This window comes from Austrofundulus limnaeus, unplaced genomic scaffold (assembly GCF_001266775.1).
Source record: "Austrofundulus limnaeus strain Quisiro unplaced genomic scaffold, Austrofundulus_limnaeus-1.0 Scaffold60, whole genome shotgun sequence".
NCBI lineage: Eukaryota > Metazoa > Chordata > Actinopteri > Cyprinodontiformes > Rivulidae > Austrofundulus > Austrofundulus limnaeus.
Genome location: NW_013952462.1, coordinates 527,243 through 544,039, shown reverse-complemented (window position 1 = coordinate 544,039; position 16,797 = coordinate 527,243). Strand labels below are relative to the sequence as shown.

Sequence of the window (16,797 nt, the reverse complement as noted above, 5' to 3'; positions counted from 1 at the left end):
TTTAATTTGGAAGCCTTATCAACACAGACTGGCTTCATTCACTTCCTCCACTGCCGTATGCTAAAATAACTAGCAGACACAAATATCCAGAGTTCTGCCAGGAGTGAATRAGTATTCAACTAAATATTAGATATTCTGTTTAAAAAACAAGTAATAGAAAAAGCGTGTTTACTAAGTACGTAGCTTCGTTAACATTAAATGGAAAAACTTTATTGATCACATGGTATAATATAGCACAAAGGGGTAAAACTTTAAAGTTGAGCTCCTTACAGTAAGAACTTTGTTAGGCTTACTGAAATCCACACAGTTGGATCAAGACTGCAACACAGAAAGCAGATTTCAAAGCTAAAAACTCCCCAAACTAAATATTGTCATTGTTTTATTTGRCCTCATTAAGTACATTAATCCCCTYCCTATACAGCCACTCATTGTCTGACTCTACATATCTAACTACACACATCTAACATAACTGTTAACATCAAGAAAAAATACAACTTTATATGAGAAAGTCAGTATATTTATTGATTATTTAAAGCACATAATGTTTATTTCTTGTGATCAGAAATGTTGAGAAGTTATRAAGGATTTTAAAAAGATGTGAGCTGCGTCTCTAAACATTGTGCAACCATACCTCACACWAAACCCATATGACCTAAAGCAAGTCTGCTAAAATAAACCTATTTGAAAATCAAAAACTCCAAATAAAATAGCCCCAAATGAGTTGTAAYTGCTGGCCTTCATGCCAGTTGTGACACTAAATACTATCTTACGCCAGTGATTAGGGTCACATTCCAGCAAAACCAGAACACTGACATCATTGTCAGCACCAGAGACACCKGAACCACACCCGAGCTGGCTCATCTCCAGACCTGAGGCTGTCTTCATTCCTAAACACAAGCATGTCATGGACAGTCGGTCCAAAATACAAAACGTCACTTCAAATCTAGAAATGAACGCAACGCTTTACTGCTCCCCTTGTGTGAGTCATTCATTATAGGAATGAATGTTTACACAAACATGAGCTAACCCTGTCTCAGACAGACTGAATTCAGTCAAACCCTTAACTCAAATTTTGCTGAATTTCGTAGAAATTTAAGTCACCAACTAGTTCCCACACAGACCCATGAAATAATGGCTAAAACAAACAACTGTCAAAGCTGTAGTGAAGTATCCTGAGTTTTTATTAAGATAAATTTATTTATTTATTTTAAAAACACCTGTCGTGCACAACATTGCAATGTGTTTAACACTTTTAGGCTTTAATGGTTGGTCTTCAACACAAAATACCAAGAGTAAGTTATTAAATTAGTTAGTAAGTTATACCTTACCTTACCTATARCTACACCTAATAGTGAAAGAAGTGCTACCTTTCTTGCTTATTTTACAGAACTCAGCCACACGAGAAAACAATGTTAASTTTGTCAAAATCTGGATTAGAAAGAAGAAAAGAGGTGGAAATGGAGCAAAGAACTATTGATTTTTAACTGGGAAAAATCTGATCAAAAAGCACAGCTCGGTAAAAATAAGAGTGGTTCCTCTGAGAAGCGAGATGTAACAACAACACAACCAGACACTCTGTGCAAAACTGTCCAAGTGGKATCTGGAGTGGGCACTGAAACCTTCTGTTTTTGTGCTATTGGGACAGTGGTTCTGTTGTGATTGCAGGTTCACTGACATGGGCCAGAAAAACAAAATCAGCTGCAAGATGCTCCAGGAGGTGAAAAACTAATTCAAAACAACATTTATCACCATTTCTATTTTCACTTTTTAAAGTTTAACTAAAGCTTTGCAGATACGTCGCCTTAGCTTGTTTGGAAAGTCATTTCTGGGAGAAAAAAACAACAGAAAAATAGAACAAAAACAATGTTTTCTGCAGGGATAAAAATCATTTAAACTCTTTGGAGTAGGCTACACAGCCTCAGTTCCCACACACAATCTTGATGATATTCAAATATAAAAGTGTTTTAGTTTTACAGCTCATAARAGAAATTATCTGTACATTTGAGAGACACGTTGCTTCAGATTCTGGCTGTGTCCAAACTCAGGGGCTGCATCCTTTGAAGGACCCAACCTTCCTGGTGTACGTGAGATGGCGCCATAATCGACCACAAATTCCCACCCTTACCCCGGCGAATGTCCTGCTGCCTAGCAAAATATTATTTTATTTTTTTAAAATGAACTAAATTAAGTTAGGGAGAACCAGCCATTCGAGTTCATTTGATTTTTGACAAGACAAACATGTTTATGCAAATGACAACAGCCCAACAACACAACTGATTTAAAGGTTTTATTTTGTACGGCCAGATTTGGATTTAAAACTGTACTCCTCCCTCGTTACAAGCAAAGGCAAAAGAGGACMCATTTGTGGGCAGCAATTGGTGGAGCTTTTAATTTTGGACAGACTTTGGCGTCGCTGTGACGTAATTAGCTGACAAATTTGGCCTTCGAAGGATGCACCCCCTGAATTTGGACACTGTTCATTGTCAATGTTTCTCCTAGAGTCAGAAAAGTACATTAACTATGGATTTAAATCAAGTTTTTTTTTTTTTGTTGCCATTTAATCCATCTGGTCACATTTTAATAAGCAAATCAAGTGTTTGTTGATTTTTATCAGACTTAATTAGTCAGATAGATTTTTTTGTTTATTCAATCACCTGCAGCTAGGGCAAGAATAATTATTGTTGTCTCCAGGGGTGGTCAAACAATCTCAATAACTGAGGAAGATGTGATAAAATCCTGCTTAAGATAATGAATGAGCAATGATAAACAAGCACAATCTAACTGGCTTAGAGGTAATCCGAGGTGCAGACATGGATGGATAAGATGCAGATAATAAAAGACAAAAGGCAGACTGTGATGCTTGGTTTACCAGTTTGTCCACTATCTGTCCATCTGTAACTTAACACCAGACCTAAAGAAACAGACACCCTTTCCTGTAACTATCACCCGTCTCTCATCACATGTTTATCGTCCTAATCAATATTAACTTGTGCTCTCTTCAACAACAGCACAAAAAATAAATAAATAACTGGGCAGCTTTATTGGTTACATGTCACTGTATAAATGGATTTCATTCTCATTGTGTTCCCACCAAGAAGCAAAGAGGAGCAGTCATTGAAATAAAACATTTGTCGAAGATCATGTCTTCATTTATACACATTTATAACAGTTTATAGTTAAAATATGGGATTTCTAGAACAACATAGAGAGTCAATGAGGAGTGGTTTCATCATCAGACAAACTGTGTTACTGTTCGTAACAAAAGCTGACTAAGCTAAATTAACAAGAAGCACCAACAGGAGGGTGAACAGTAAGTTTAAATTTGTTACTTACTCTGRTCTGAGGCGCAGAAAAACACACAGCACCGTAATGTTGTGTGTCCAACTTGTTCGCTTCATTTATTCACCGTCGGTCRAGTTAAAGCTGAAAAGCCGGTGGTTTGGTGGCTTTTTGTTTGGAGTCTAAACCACAGGGGGGCGTGGTGACATGCTGAGTGATGCGTTCGGGGACGCCTCGGAAAATCTTTTTCTTATTATTCTTCTTGGATTTTTTTTTGGCGGTTGGCATCTAACTTTAAGATGCATTATCGCCATCTACTGTACTGGAGTGTGGGTCAGAGTATCTAACCTGTTGTATCTGCACCTCTCTCTTCCCATACGCCACACTATGGCTGCCACCACAACTACAGCATTTTGGCTGTCTGCTCTTATCACACTGCTCATKTTCATGATTTTCTCCACACATTGCACATCTTTTTTTTTCCTTTACATGTTTGAGCTGTGTGACCAAATCTTTGGCAGTTAAAGCATCTAAGTGGTCGAGGGACATCTCTTACATTGTAAGCCATGTACCCCATTTACACTTTTGCTGGGAGCGTTTCCTCGTCAAACTCTATCAAAATATTTTCAGTGTCCCTTTTCTCACCATTTTTAATGGACTGAAGTCTTCTTACATCTTTAATCCCCCCTCTGAAATTTCCTCATTTGAAATCTCAACTGGAATTCCTCAAATCACTCCTTTTTTCCATTTACGACCTTCTTCAACAATGCTCACACTTGTTACTTTATATTTTCCTACTTCTTTCATCTTACAAGCTCTTTCTTTTTGTTCTTTTGTATTACAAATTATCATCAAATTTCCATCTCTCAAGATCTTTGCATTAGCAATTTCACCCACTTGATTTTTTAAAATAGTTGTTAGTTTAACTGGGTTAATCGATTTCACACCATTCTCCTCATTAAACCMCACAATTACTTTGAACTCTTTTACCTCCTCCTCCATTTCTTCTTCAGATTCCCCCCAATTTGTCACCACTTTTCCTTTCTTTCTTGARTCTGCAGCCGCAGAAGAATTTCCTCTTTTAGAACTCATTTTTTTCACGATCTGAAGAATCACTACTCCCGTATTCCTTATTTACTATCCCCCCTCTGGCCCATTCACAGTACAGCTGTGCCTACCCGCCGTTGATTTTGTCAACAAATCTTTCACCAATCCACCAGATCTTCCAATAGCYTCTTGGATGTTCTCTCGATGCCGACCTCCAGATATTCGTASTGATTTTATTTCTCTTTTCCTTTCTCTTTCTTCATCTTCATCTTTAGATTTATAATTCTTAACCATTCACCGTTCTGCTTCTTTCCCTCTACCGAGCCTCTCCCTGTGTCCATCCCTCGGATAATCTAAAACCAAAGTTAAATTATATACTGACTGATGCGTTCAGGGACACCTCGGATAATCTAAAGTCAAAGTTAAATGATAGTAAGACGTTGGTGCAAACTACTGCGTTTTTATTTAAAAATTATCATTACAATTTAGTTACATTAATAGTTTTTTTTGGGGGGGGGTATTGAGCTGATTGAAACTACTTTTTTGTTTGATTGAATAATAAAAACAGCAAAATTACCTTCATAATACGAAGAGACAAATAAAAACAYAAACAAACAAAAGCAGCCATTTTTCTATCTACTGGATAAAACAATCTAATCAATCTCAACATCCTTTAAAATACTACAGAAAACAAACGAATGAATAAATAAATCCATGTGAAAATTTTGCATGAAATTTACAAGCAAAATACAAAATTTTTACAAGCTCTATGATCTTTTAAATAAAAGTAGTACAGAGCGCCARCAAGTGGATGATTTAGGATATGACAAAAATGAAGCAGGAAATAAACAGCAGTTCTGAATTTGTAGAGCAGTCAAATATATAATAAAAATAATAAATAATAAACTATCCATCTATTATATTTACCAGATTTTTCCTCTCTAGGTCACCTCGGCCAAATATGTCTTTTCACATATTTAGATTTATTCTGTTTCAGTTTTTTATGTTTTTTCCCTTTTATTTATCAGTGCAGTCGCACTCTTCTCACAGCTGTCCTTTAAGTTTGTTTCAAAGGTAAATCTTTAATTAAATGTTGCTTTCTTTTTTATTATCAGCCCCAGGAGTGGTAAGTGGACAGGATCTTTTCGGGGGGGAAGTTGGTTTGAGTCGTTACCTGTGTGTGTGGGTAGGATGCGTGGTCTGTCTGTCCCAAAACGCTGCAGAAAAATTGCAAGTTGTTTCTCCTTTGGGGCTTTGTCCAAGCCAGTGGCTATCAGGTAAGAGGCAAACTGCTCTTTCCATGTCTTCCATTGGATGTCTAATATGGGCAAAAAAGGCTGAATTTGATCTGCTGTGTGCAAGTTGTGTGTTGAGAATGTGCGGAGAATTTAAAGGGAGGTTAGGAGAAATGCAAAACCTAAGGAGTCAGCTGGCCCACAAGGATGTGTAATAATAGAAAGGGGTGACAAATGTGACAAATATTACATTTTATGGGGTAAATAAAAAGCAGATAAGTAGTGTGAATGTGTTTGACATCAATACATTTTTAACTGGCAGCCAATAAGGTTTAAAAAGAAGAGCCCTCACCGGTGCTGGTGCTGTATGTTCTAACGGTGGAGTCGYTCGGAGGCGGAGAGCAGCCCGAGTCTATGGAAGCTGTGTCGTCATCCTGGGAACAGCCAGCCTGGATGGCTCTCAGGTAGCTGTGGCTGCGGGATCGGAAGCATGTGGGCATGGGCAGATCCGGAGGCTCCGAGTGGTCCTGAGAATGGGAATCTCTGAAGGCAGACTCTGAGCTTCGATTCTCGTAATGATGACTCTTTTCCAAATCTTGTAGCTAGACAAAAAAAAAAAGGGGTGGGGGGAGAAAGAAAGGATAAGTTTAATGCAGATGGAGTTCAGATTAGATTTGGTATAAAAACTTGTTAAGATGAAATAAATGCCCATCGGTTGTTGTGAAGATGTTATACAACCTCTGCATGCTTTTACAGTTTTAAGTCAACCATCTGTGAAGCATCTTTTAGGAGAACTATWAACCAGCTTTGTACTTTTCACTGACAGAAACAAGACTTAGTGATAAMGACATTTTGATGACTCAGACTGCTAAAGGGAAGAACATTAGGAAGTAAATACGAAAGAGTCAGAACCAAAAAGGATAAAAAAAAAACGAAGCAGAGGACGAGGCGGATACGCCCACTCACATTTTCTGCATCCACGCAAAAGATCTGCAGCGGCTAATTGTCTTTTTTTCTTCTTCTTTTTTTTAAACCATTTTTGTTTTTGAAAAAATGCAAAAAAAGTAAAAAATAAAAGAAGTTGACATGAACAATTCTGGTTTGCTTCGCTGCTGTTCATGCATATTTAAGTGACAGATTAAGATGCAGAGCAATTTTGTTGTAATGCAGCGATTTGGAAGTGATTGGTGTCTGTTGTGTGTGTGTGTGTGTGTGTGTGTGTGTGTGTGTGTGTGTGTGTGTGTGTGTGTGATCCATTTAATGGAGGAAAATCTGAATGAGTTCACACAGCTGATCTTCATCTCAGTGACTCTGTCATCAAGAAACTAATAGCTGCTCTGTTAGTGGATGAAACAGAACCATTAATGCCACTCATTTATCTTGGGGTAATAACATTAACACAAYACGGGTGGAAACAGGGTGGCTTTGTTCACACAGAACTCATTATGTTGCAGTCATTTCAACTGAACCTGTGAAAACATAAATTACAGGGTGCAGCTCAAAGCAGCATTTAAAAAAAATCTGGTCTTTTGAAAAAGAAAGTGCGCTCAGGGCTAAGTGATGTGTTGTGATCAGATAAAGATGTACTAATGAAACTGAACAGAGTCAAACAGATGATAGGTGGTACTTTTATTGAGGTTGCAAACAATTTTCTTTTTTGGTAAAGTTTATCTTTTGAAGTAAAAACCAACCTGTTCTATGCAACTCCGCCTGCCTAAAGTGCTGCAGGCCTGGCTGAAGCTGTCGTCATCCCACGGTGTTCCTCCGATACAGTCCAGGTTGTCCAGGCTGCGGTTACTGGACATCTCTCTGAGAGACGGAAGACAGCTGAAAAACATCGAAGAGATAAGTGAAAAACAAAAACAAAACAAAACAAAAAAAAAGAAAATAAAAAAGAAAAGAGGATGAACCTTATGTTCTCACAACATTACTGATAAGCAGCACAATGTGGAGCTGAAAATGATTGATCTGCAAAATCAGGAATTGAAAGAAAAAAACAGGAGATCAAGTCTGCAGTTTTACACATTTTCTATCCATGATCACAAGTCCCAATATAGTCTATGGTTCAAATAATTCCTGGATCAGTCATTACAGCATCTGAGCATGAAATGCCTGTGATGCCAGACAGGGTGTGTACGTGTTCTGTGCCATCGTGGTGCCAAAAGCAAAAGAACCATTTTAATCAGACAAAATGAAATAAAAATAAAAGTTTATGTATTCTTCTGTTCGTAGTGYTTAACACGGCATGGTATGTGAACACAGATGCCCTCTTATTTCCTAAATTCTGAGACTCGAGCTATGCTCCTTAAACCCAGAAGCACTGAGCAGATGGTATTTACAAGCTTAAGAGAAGTTAGCCATTGTTAGCAGCAGGACATGAATCTGAAACTTGGAGTTTCCTCTGCTGAAAGCCTTTCCGAGAAGAGCAGCGCAAAGTCACGGATGACAAATAGTCTAAAGCAAAAAGCTTTTTGCACCACCCTCCTGAGAAGAGGCAGACAGACCCAYTGACTGACCTGCTCATTGACCTGCCCAGCTGGTGAAGGGAGGACACACTGTGGAGTGGAGACCACAGGGCGTCCAGCTCCCCCTGCAACAAGGAGTAATCCAGGGTTCTGCTGCTCGCGCCGATCAGCGCAGAGTGGAAGAAAGTAAGGTTGGATGATCAGACACTGACTGGTGTATCAGGGTTAGTCATCTAAAGAATCATGCCTTATTAAAGACTAAACCAAACCTAAACACCTGAATAAAAATGACTTTATGTTTGCAAAYGGAGAAGATGTCTATGATCTCACTGTCTACCTATTTTCACAGAGATATGTACAGTACATACAGTACATGTACTCCTACTGAAATGTCATGGGGCAGAAGTTTGGCACAGGTAAACTGAAGAACATGACAAATATCAGCAACAGGTCATCACTACGTCCAAGTAAAAAGATGCACACATTATTGAACTGAAGCAGAGGAAGTTTCTAACTAAACATTCTACATCAAACGTCATGAATTCCTGTTCAGATGCAYCAGCTTGCCTGTTTAACTCAAATCAATGGCATGGCAAGCTGTTAGGTTACATAATCAGTACTTTGAAATATGGCAAATGACAGGCTGTTTGTGTATTTATTTGATATTCCCGACCAAAACAAAGTTTTGATTAAAACATTTAAAATCTGATTACAATCAGCAACATGCAAGTTAGGCATGCTCAACCACTAAACCAAATAACAAATGGTCAGTGTATGTTAACTGTGTGTAATTATGGTGGATTTGTTTCATAAGATTTAGCTCAAAAAACTATAAAATTTATGTAAATGTATTTTATGCAAGACAATACCTCGACTATATAAAGTTTTTGCTTCAGTGATTCCTTTGATAAATTATTAATACMCGTTTAACCTTAAAAAACAAAACCTGACAGGTGTCATTCATGCTTATTTAATGTTGTCTTAGATCAAAAATGTAAGACATGTCAACAGGCTGGTRCCCCCTCCCACTGCGTCTACATCACATGTTGTGCAACATATGTGCCTCAGAAAACAAATGAGGTGCCTTCTCCAGCGGCCAGAGTGATYAAGCCGATTCCATTGGTGAGTCCAAATTAAAGTCACTGTCAGATTGTGTAAARGACTTGTACTATTAAATCTAGGTTGATGTTTCGTGGGGTCAAGTTTAGAACGATGTATCAGAGATGAGGCATGGTAGTAACCAGCATGTGGACAACAACAGGGAGCCTGACACCACTTCCATGCGTGAGTAAGCCCAGCATGGACGCTGTGTGCCTGAGCCGCTCTGCACACTCTGACAGCTAGGTTGTTCCTTTCCTCTACGTGCAGAAYTTTACTGGAATACTACTTTCCTTTTCATTACTGAGAGGTTTCCCCAGTTCYTTTTTATGTATGAACTGGATCTTTAACATGCGTCTTACGTTGCATTATCAGGTACAGCTCAGTGTTTTTCCCTCTTACTTGCGTGGAGGCAGCTGGTCACTCAGAGACTGCTGGGTAGCCCTGAGGTAGCTCTGGCGGCGAGCAGCAGTTTTGGGCGAGGGTTTTGGGCTTCCTTCAGAGTCGTCACTGTCTTCCAAGTCTCCCATGGCCTTCACGTAGCTCCCACTGCGCATCCGCCGACACGGGATTTCATTGAAGCCTCCACTGCGACCTAATGTGCTGCTCCAATCACCCTGTCAACATCGTTACTTGGATAAATACCACAGTAAACACCTCGTAAATGCACAAAATGGAGATTTCTTCAAACACCATTAAAGCATACTCACCCTGCYTCCAACTTGCAGGTAGTTGCAGGTCAGTTCCTGTTGGCAGGATTTGGACTTGAGCATGGACCTGTCCAGAGTAGTTGAGCCCTTCTGTATCACCTGTCTTGGTTGGCCCATTGTCAGCGTAGACCAAGACCCACCTTTCACATAGTCACTATCATTGATTAACATACCTCCTGCTCCACTTAGTCCACCAACCCCTCTAGCCTCTGGACCAGGAAGAGTCGGATACTTCATGTCATTGATGCTTTTAGAGGAACTGATGGTGTTGTAGCCACTGTGGATGTATTTACCCTGGCTGTCATGGCTACCAGGATGCCTCAGAGTCATCATGGCCATGGAGTTATGGTAGCTGCTCAAATCGCTGCTATCCAAATCATCAGAGCTCCAATAACCCGACATGTTGGACCTTGGCCGTCGTTTGGTTGCCTCTGATTTTGTGGCACGGTCTTTACTTTTGGCTCTGCGATGATGCTTCCCTCCATCCTCGGTGCTAGACGAYCCTCCGCCGCTGCCAGTAGATCGCCCGTTGACGTTTCCTTTCATGTTGTGGCTCTCCATTGACTGAGACTTGGCAAAAAGTTTTTGAACTGAGTGAAGCATGTAACGAATGCGTCCAGGACTGTCGGTCCGCTGCTTGGCAGCAGCAGACGTTCTGTGAAACTGTAAAGTGCTGAATCCGTCGCGACCTCCGGGTAGCTGCTTTTCAAACTCCAGCAAACTAGGAGGTGCTTGGTTCTTAGTCATATGGTGTGATATAGTCGCTGAGCCACTTGTTATCATAGGTGTGCGTCCACTCAGCCCTGCCATGCCCATACCCGTTGCCATTCCCATGGACAAAGATGTCCCCATGGTTCCTGTGCCAATCCCTCCAATGCTGTCCCCAGGAGGTGAAAAATCAGACTGGTCATAGGAATTGTAGTGGATACTTGGAAAGGTGCTGCTGTTGGACAGCTGATTGTTGAGGGGCAGCATGCAGTCTGCTGGTAGGGAGCCTGGGTTGACTGGAGGGTAAAGGCGAGGGTCCATGGAGCCATAGTGGTCCATTGTGGGGCTAAGCAAGTAAGGGCTGCGTGGCAGCGTGCTGGTCTTCTGTGGGTAAAGAGCCTCTGAATGGCCAGTAGAGGGTTCACAGGAATCAGACAGGTGCCTGTTACGGTTGGTTCCCAACCCTTTCATAATGGCAGGAGGTCCAACCCTCTAGAAGACCTCCAAGCCAAGTAGCGATGTCAGATGGCCTTTGAGGTGATTCCTGGAAAGAGAGATAAACAAGGCAGAAGTACACAAAAATGACTGGTTATAAATTCAAATAAAAACAATCATGGGTATAATAAGCTCAGCCACACAAACACATCCACTCCACCCAAACTACAACAACTCAAGCAAACACAGTGCTGTGAGTGACATTTCTGTTGCCTCCTACAGAAAACATCTGTACTAATATCATGCAAATGGAAAACAACAACATGTGGAACAAGGACAAGCTGTGGCTTGTGGGGCAGCGAATACATTATCAGTAAGAGAACAATCGCTGACAGACACTCCATCGTTTTATGTGGTGCACAGCAGCAGACAGAGAACAAATATCTCCTTATTTCTGACTAATCACATACATGGGGAAACAAATCTGAACATTTATCAGTGCAATTTTTTTTATTATTGTGGACAAGAACAAATGTAAGATTTTGGATAAGTTTTACTGCCATTAAACCTAACATTAACACTGAAAACTCTTAAAATTAGAAGCACATAGAAGCACGTTTTTCTCTTTTTCCACTGATCCATTTCTCTCCCCACAGTGGGTATCTCTGCTAGTGACCAAGCTCCTGTTGTATTTTTCCACAGTGAGCCAAGGACGATGAGCCCACTGTCAGAGTGAAACCAGTAAAAAGGATTTGACCAGTGGGAGGTGGGTAGCAGGCATTGGCAGGTAAATCGCCCCGATTTTCTGGTCAAGCTGTTGCAACGGCTTGCCTGGTGATGCAACAAGAAGAGTATTTCTTGTCATCGGAGAGAAAAAATGAGTCCTTGCTGTTAATACATTCCAAAATGACAATAAAGTGAATGTGAATCATYAAGAAAAAAAAGACATTTCATATTTTGGCAAAGAAAACACAGCATTCATTCACTCAGGTCAGTTTGATCRGAAAAGCACATTTTCCTGTTACATTACATTTACAAAATGCTCGCACTTCCATTATTTTCCCACACTTCTTGCAGTGCATTTTGCAGAGGAAAAAAAAACTCCTCGCCATTTGAATCGAATGCTGGCTTTTATGCTATCATTATTAATAGGCTTCAGACACTGACTCATTTAGTCATTAACATAGATTTTCCAAACGCCTTCTCTGCCGATAGGGTCAAATCCTCTAAATCCTTTTACACAACATTAACTAACTGTCCTGTATCCCATCATGACACGCCACTCAGCTCTGGCGCACTCTCCTTAATATGTCAAGCACTGTGACTTAAAGTGACAGTGATAGGTTTGGTGGAGGCAGGCTTGTCTGACAAGCAGAGCTGGCTGATATTTATTGCCCACTGCTGCGCGGGGTGGGTGATGGTGTAATACTTGTGTCTGTTTGTAATGTAGCAAAATATGTCATGAACCAGTAGATGGAATTTAATGACACTCTCTGAAATTAATATTTGCAGATACATCTACAACTGATTGACCTTTGGTGTCAACTAAAAAAMTTGAGTGAGTCCTCTGGACGGGTTCTTCTTTGTTGGTAAAACTTTTTGACTCTTCTCCAAAAGACTTCTTCAGTCTGAGGAATTACAGGTTATGATTGTTAGGTTGATGGTCCCCTTTTTTTGTTTGTTCACCATGTGGAAATGCTGCTTATAAGGCTGAGTTTACCTGTAAGTCATCAGACTGAGGAAGTCTCTTGGAGAAGAGAGTCCAGAGTACCTGGTCAACTTCTATAAAATTTTCTACCTGGATTATTAAGCTGCGTTGGGGCACTTCAGTGTCAACCCCATTCAAGATTGCCACCATGGCTAAATGACCTTAGCAAAAGCAAAAATMAGTATGAATTAGTCAGTTTTGCAAATARTGAGCTAAAAATGTGCTTGAAAGTAGCTGGAAYTCATCRCAAACACATATCCTGAGCACTGACAAARTGTSTGAGATCTTTGTTTAAAACTTTGGCATTAACTATTAGTGTCAACATTGTCRYATAKCAAAATATCTTATGAACCAGCAGACAGATTTTTTTTATTAAATTATCATAAAATAACCACTGGATGAATATCTTTAGCAGATAAACTTTAGGAGCTAACTCAGTTCAAAACGGTTACAACAGATGTTGAGCTACAATTTGGAGTGGTCGTAGCCTGGCCCTTGCCTTCCTACGCAGCTCCGCTCAATTCTAGTTTCCCTTCCCTGCTCCGTCTGGGACTTCTCCCATTGAGATGGATTTTGCTGGCAGATTTTTTAGCCGGGCCWATCAGAGAACAGAACGTCAATTTTCTGCGCAATGTCAGCTTGTAGTTTATTTTACCTGGGCCAATCAGCAACAGAAGAAGGAGCTTTGAATGAGGTTGATTTTCTGCGCAGTGTCTGCTTTTAGCACACGGCAGTGGAGGGAGTGAATGAAGCCAGTCTGTGTTGATAAGGCTTCCAAATTAAAATAKATTTGTCTGACAAAGCAGCAGCTCTCATTTACAGCCATCTCGTTTGGCTCGGTACTTTTATCCTCTCAGTAGGGTTGTTTACAGCGCACGCAATTTCCGTTTAGCTTCTTAGCTTAGCCTCCTTCACAGCGACAACACACCCATGCTTCAGCAGAGGCCACACCTCCTGCAAGAATCACTTCTCTATGCATCAAGTCCAGACCCTTGTACGAAGCAAAGTGAAGGACAGGGTCTGGTTTAAACCAGGCTAGAGTGGTAGTAGCTGAGACTCATTCCCAACATGTATTCTGAGCGTTCATATGAAATCTGTTTAAATCTTTGGCATTAAGGCTGCGGATGATGTGTTCTCTTTCAAAGYTTAGTGGTTTCATGATATCATCTTTTAATGTTCACTGTGGATCACACATAGAATAAGACAGAAGGAAGTCAAGACATGTCAACTCACTGATACAACTGAATGACACTTGTGTTTATAAATGTTTAAAAATGCTCAAACACTTACAGATAATTTAATGTCTTGGTTTTGTGTCTTAAAAAAGCAATGCTTGCAAAAAACAACGAAACAAAATAAAACAGTTTAGGAGCGAGTTAAGCAGGCATGCCAATAAAAAAATGGTCCTTAGAGCTACAATAACTGGATTTGCAGACAAACCAAAATGCAGCCCCCAATCCATTAATTGTTTAGGCAGCAACTTCAGGGAAATGTCAGGAACAGACTGAGAGTGTTTGTTTGATTAAAAAAAATCAAAGATTTAAGCTCAGTCTTTAATAAAAGACGCACTGTGTGTACGTGAAGTAATACAGTTGATCAGATTATTATTATTATCTTGGTGGAAAAAAGATCAGAAATAAGTATTTTTTTCCACTAATACTCCTTCATGTACATCCAAACAAACCATTAAGTGTTTGTGTTTGTGTGCATTTTTACACCCTGTCTTTGGAGCGTCTGGTGGCAGCAGCTCCCTGCCTTTTGCACCGGGGACAAGCCATCTGCTCCTCCGATGGGAGAAGAGGGGGGAGTCTGTTTGGCATCGTGTCCACTTTATGACCTTAACCAATCTTTCTGTCACTGAGCTGCAGGRAGTTCTCATTGATGACCACCAGAGGGCGACACACTCAAAAAGCWGGATGCTTTCTGCAGGTTTCATGCCTTTTTTTTCTGAAACTTTTCATAAGGAAGTGTTCAATTTCACGAGCGAGCGAGTTCAAGTCAGAGACATTCCAGTCCAACGATTCTTGACTTACAAGTCAGACCCTCTTCTTTTATTAGTCTGAGTGGCAGACAAGGCATTAAATGAGATGAGGCAAACAAACAAACTGGCTGCACAAATTAAATTATTTATATTTTTTGACACCTTTCAATGTTGGAGCATTTAAAAAAAGGTAATTAAAACCAAAACCCTGCACAGTGGTGATTTTCTATCACAATACTACAGTACTAGTATACTAGCATAAAAATACATTTATGGAATAAAAAAGTTGAACGAAACTATTTGTCAGAATAGAATTAAATCTTCAAACCTAACTAGGGGTTTATTATCATTCCCCAGAATTCCTTCACAAACTGAATCATCAATACTAAACCTTTTATTTTATATACGGCTGCACAATATTTGAAAAACATGCTCCTGTAATAACGTTAAAGATTGCAGTGATGATATCAGTCGCTATGAACTGGATTTGTCTTTTTCTAATATCATCACAACACTTCTCATGGGCTTCAGCWCTTCAGCCACTAACATCTAAATGGGCTGCAGACATTTAGGGRGGCGGGGGTCCATCTGATTGCCAAATATTCTAATAGCATTTCAGTTTGTTTCTGATTTATTACAATCGTTTGCCAGGACGATATTGCAACAACAATAAATTTTCAATATATTGTGACGCCGCTGTGTTGCTGTAATCTGTGAGCATCCAGATTTGTCAAGCACTTGCCAGGTTCTATATTGGCATGTCTGTGGGAGGCCAGATTTAGATGAGAGGCCGTGCAAAGGACACCATCCTCTCATCTGAGCAGCAGTATAGAACATGGAGGCAGTTTGCCTCAGTCAGTCAGTCCCTGAGCCCATCTGCTCCACAGGCTTAGCACACTGCTCTGGAAGACAGGGGGCAGCTCTGCTTGTGTTTGTGTGTGCACAGTGTGTGCGTGTTGTATGACAGGCAAATGCTTACAGACCCACAGGTGAGGAGGGATGGGGAAAGAAAAGGAAATAAGGAAAGCTGTGGCTAGTGTGCAACGGGAGCGGAAATGAAACCAATCTCAAAGGAATGAGGAGGTGTGAAAATGAGTAAAAGTGTTGTAAACTGAGCACCGGGGAGAACGGATTATAGAAAAAATAAAGACAGAAAGCAGGCAGAGAGAGGGGAGGATACAGGARGTAGAAAGAAAAATGAYAGCAATAGGTTTAAAGGAGACATGATTTCAATCCTTCTTTTTCARTTTTAAATCATTCAGTAGGGGTCTATCTTTGATCTTAATTGCACCTTATTATAGGTGTTTTTGCACCACCTGGCCCAGCCAGGGCTCAAARCCAGGTTRMGCATTTTTGCATTAGCCCTTATGGTCCAGGTCCACCACAATTTCTGGAACCTCAAGAGCTGTGGTTCCAGCTGCCGCAGCTACTTATTAGCCGTGTTTCCATCAATTTTAATTTGAATTTTGAGCGATTTTTTAAAAAATTTCACAAAAAAGAAAAAACGAAGAAATGCAAATCAGACATGTTTCCATCAACTGGCTTGAAGTGAATCAATTACGTCAGACGCATGCGTGTAGTAAACAGGAAGTAAAAGTCACAAACGCACAGGYTCCACACATCTCAGGACAATGGAGAGAAGTTATCAGGAACATGTTGTTACTAACGGGAAAGTTGTACTTATTCTGTCGTATAAACTATTTTGGTGATTTTACATGCTGTCTGGAGAGGTAGAGAAAGAAATGCAATTCTCTTTACATTACAGGAATAACTGAGAAGACGCCGACAGCGGGAGGAGGGTCCTGCTGCCAGTCGCGACTGCAGTCGCGACTGCAGTCGCTCTGGTACTGGTACCGGAGAGACAGCGGGAACAGCTGATCAACCATGTGAGCTAAATGTTCGCTACGTCAGAACTTATTTGGCAAATGTGTTGCCATCTCTCCTTTTGTGCATTCACTCTTTTTCAAAAAAACCCAAAACCACCTCAAGTGAGCGTATGAAGGTTTTTTCCAAATTAGAGGAAGTTTTTTCGAATCATTCTGTTTCCATTTCCATTTTCTGAAGAGATACTTCAAAATGCGCATTAAAAACGTTGATGGAAACACAGCTAACGATTGGTTCACGGACGGTG

The 16,797-nt window shown here is 40.3% G+C and overlaps 1 protein-coding gene across 4 annotated transcripts in view; it reads right to left on the bottom strand.

The window, feature by feature from the left end:
- dlgap4b (discs, large (Drosophila) homolog-associated protein 4b) overlaps positions 1-16,797 on the bottom strand; it is a 128,144-nt gene that overhangs the window by 13,166 nt on the left and 98,181 nt on the right. For 2 of the 4 annotated variants that reach the window (XM_014009631.1, XM_014009629.1), the window contains exons 3-7: positions 9,835-11,086; positions 9,527-9,741; positions 7,253-7,388; positions 5,914-6,163; positions 5,501-5,644 (exon numbers count right to left, since the gene is read on the bottom strand). In XM_014009631.1, the coding sequence (XP_013865085.1) occupies positions 5,501-5,644; positions 5,914-6,163; positions 7,253-7,388; positions 9,527-9,741; positions 9,835-11,013 (1,924 nt within the window). In that variant the 5' untranslated portion in view covers positions 11,014-11,086. Of the gene's footprint in view, positions 1-5,500; positions 5,645-5,913; positions 6,164-7,252; positions 7,389-8,077; positions 8,227-9,526; positions 9,742-9,834; positions 11,087-16,797 lie in introns of those variants that run through there. The other 2 variants (XM_014009630.1, XM_014009633.1) reach the window with 2 other exon arrangements.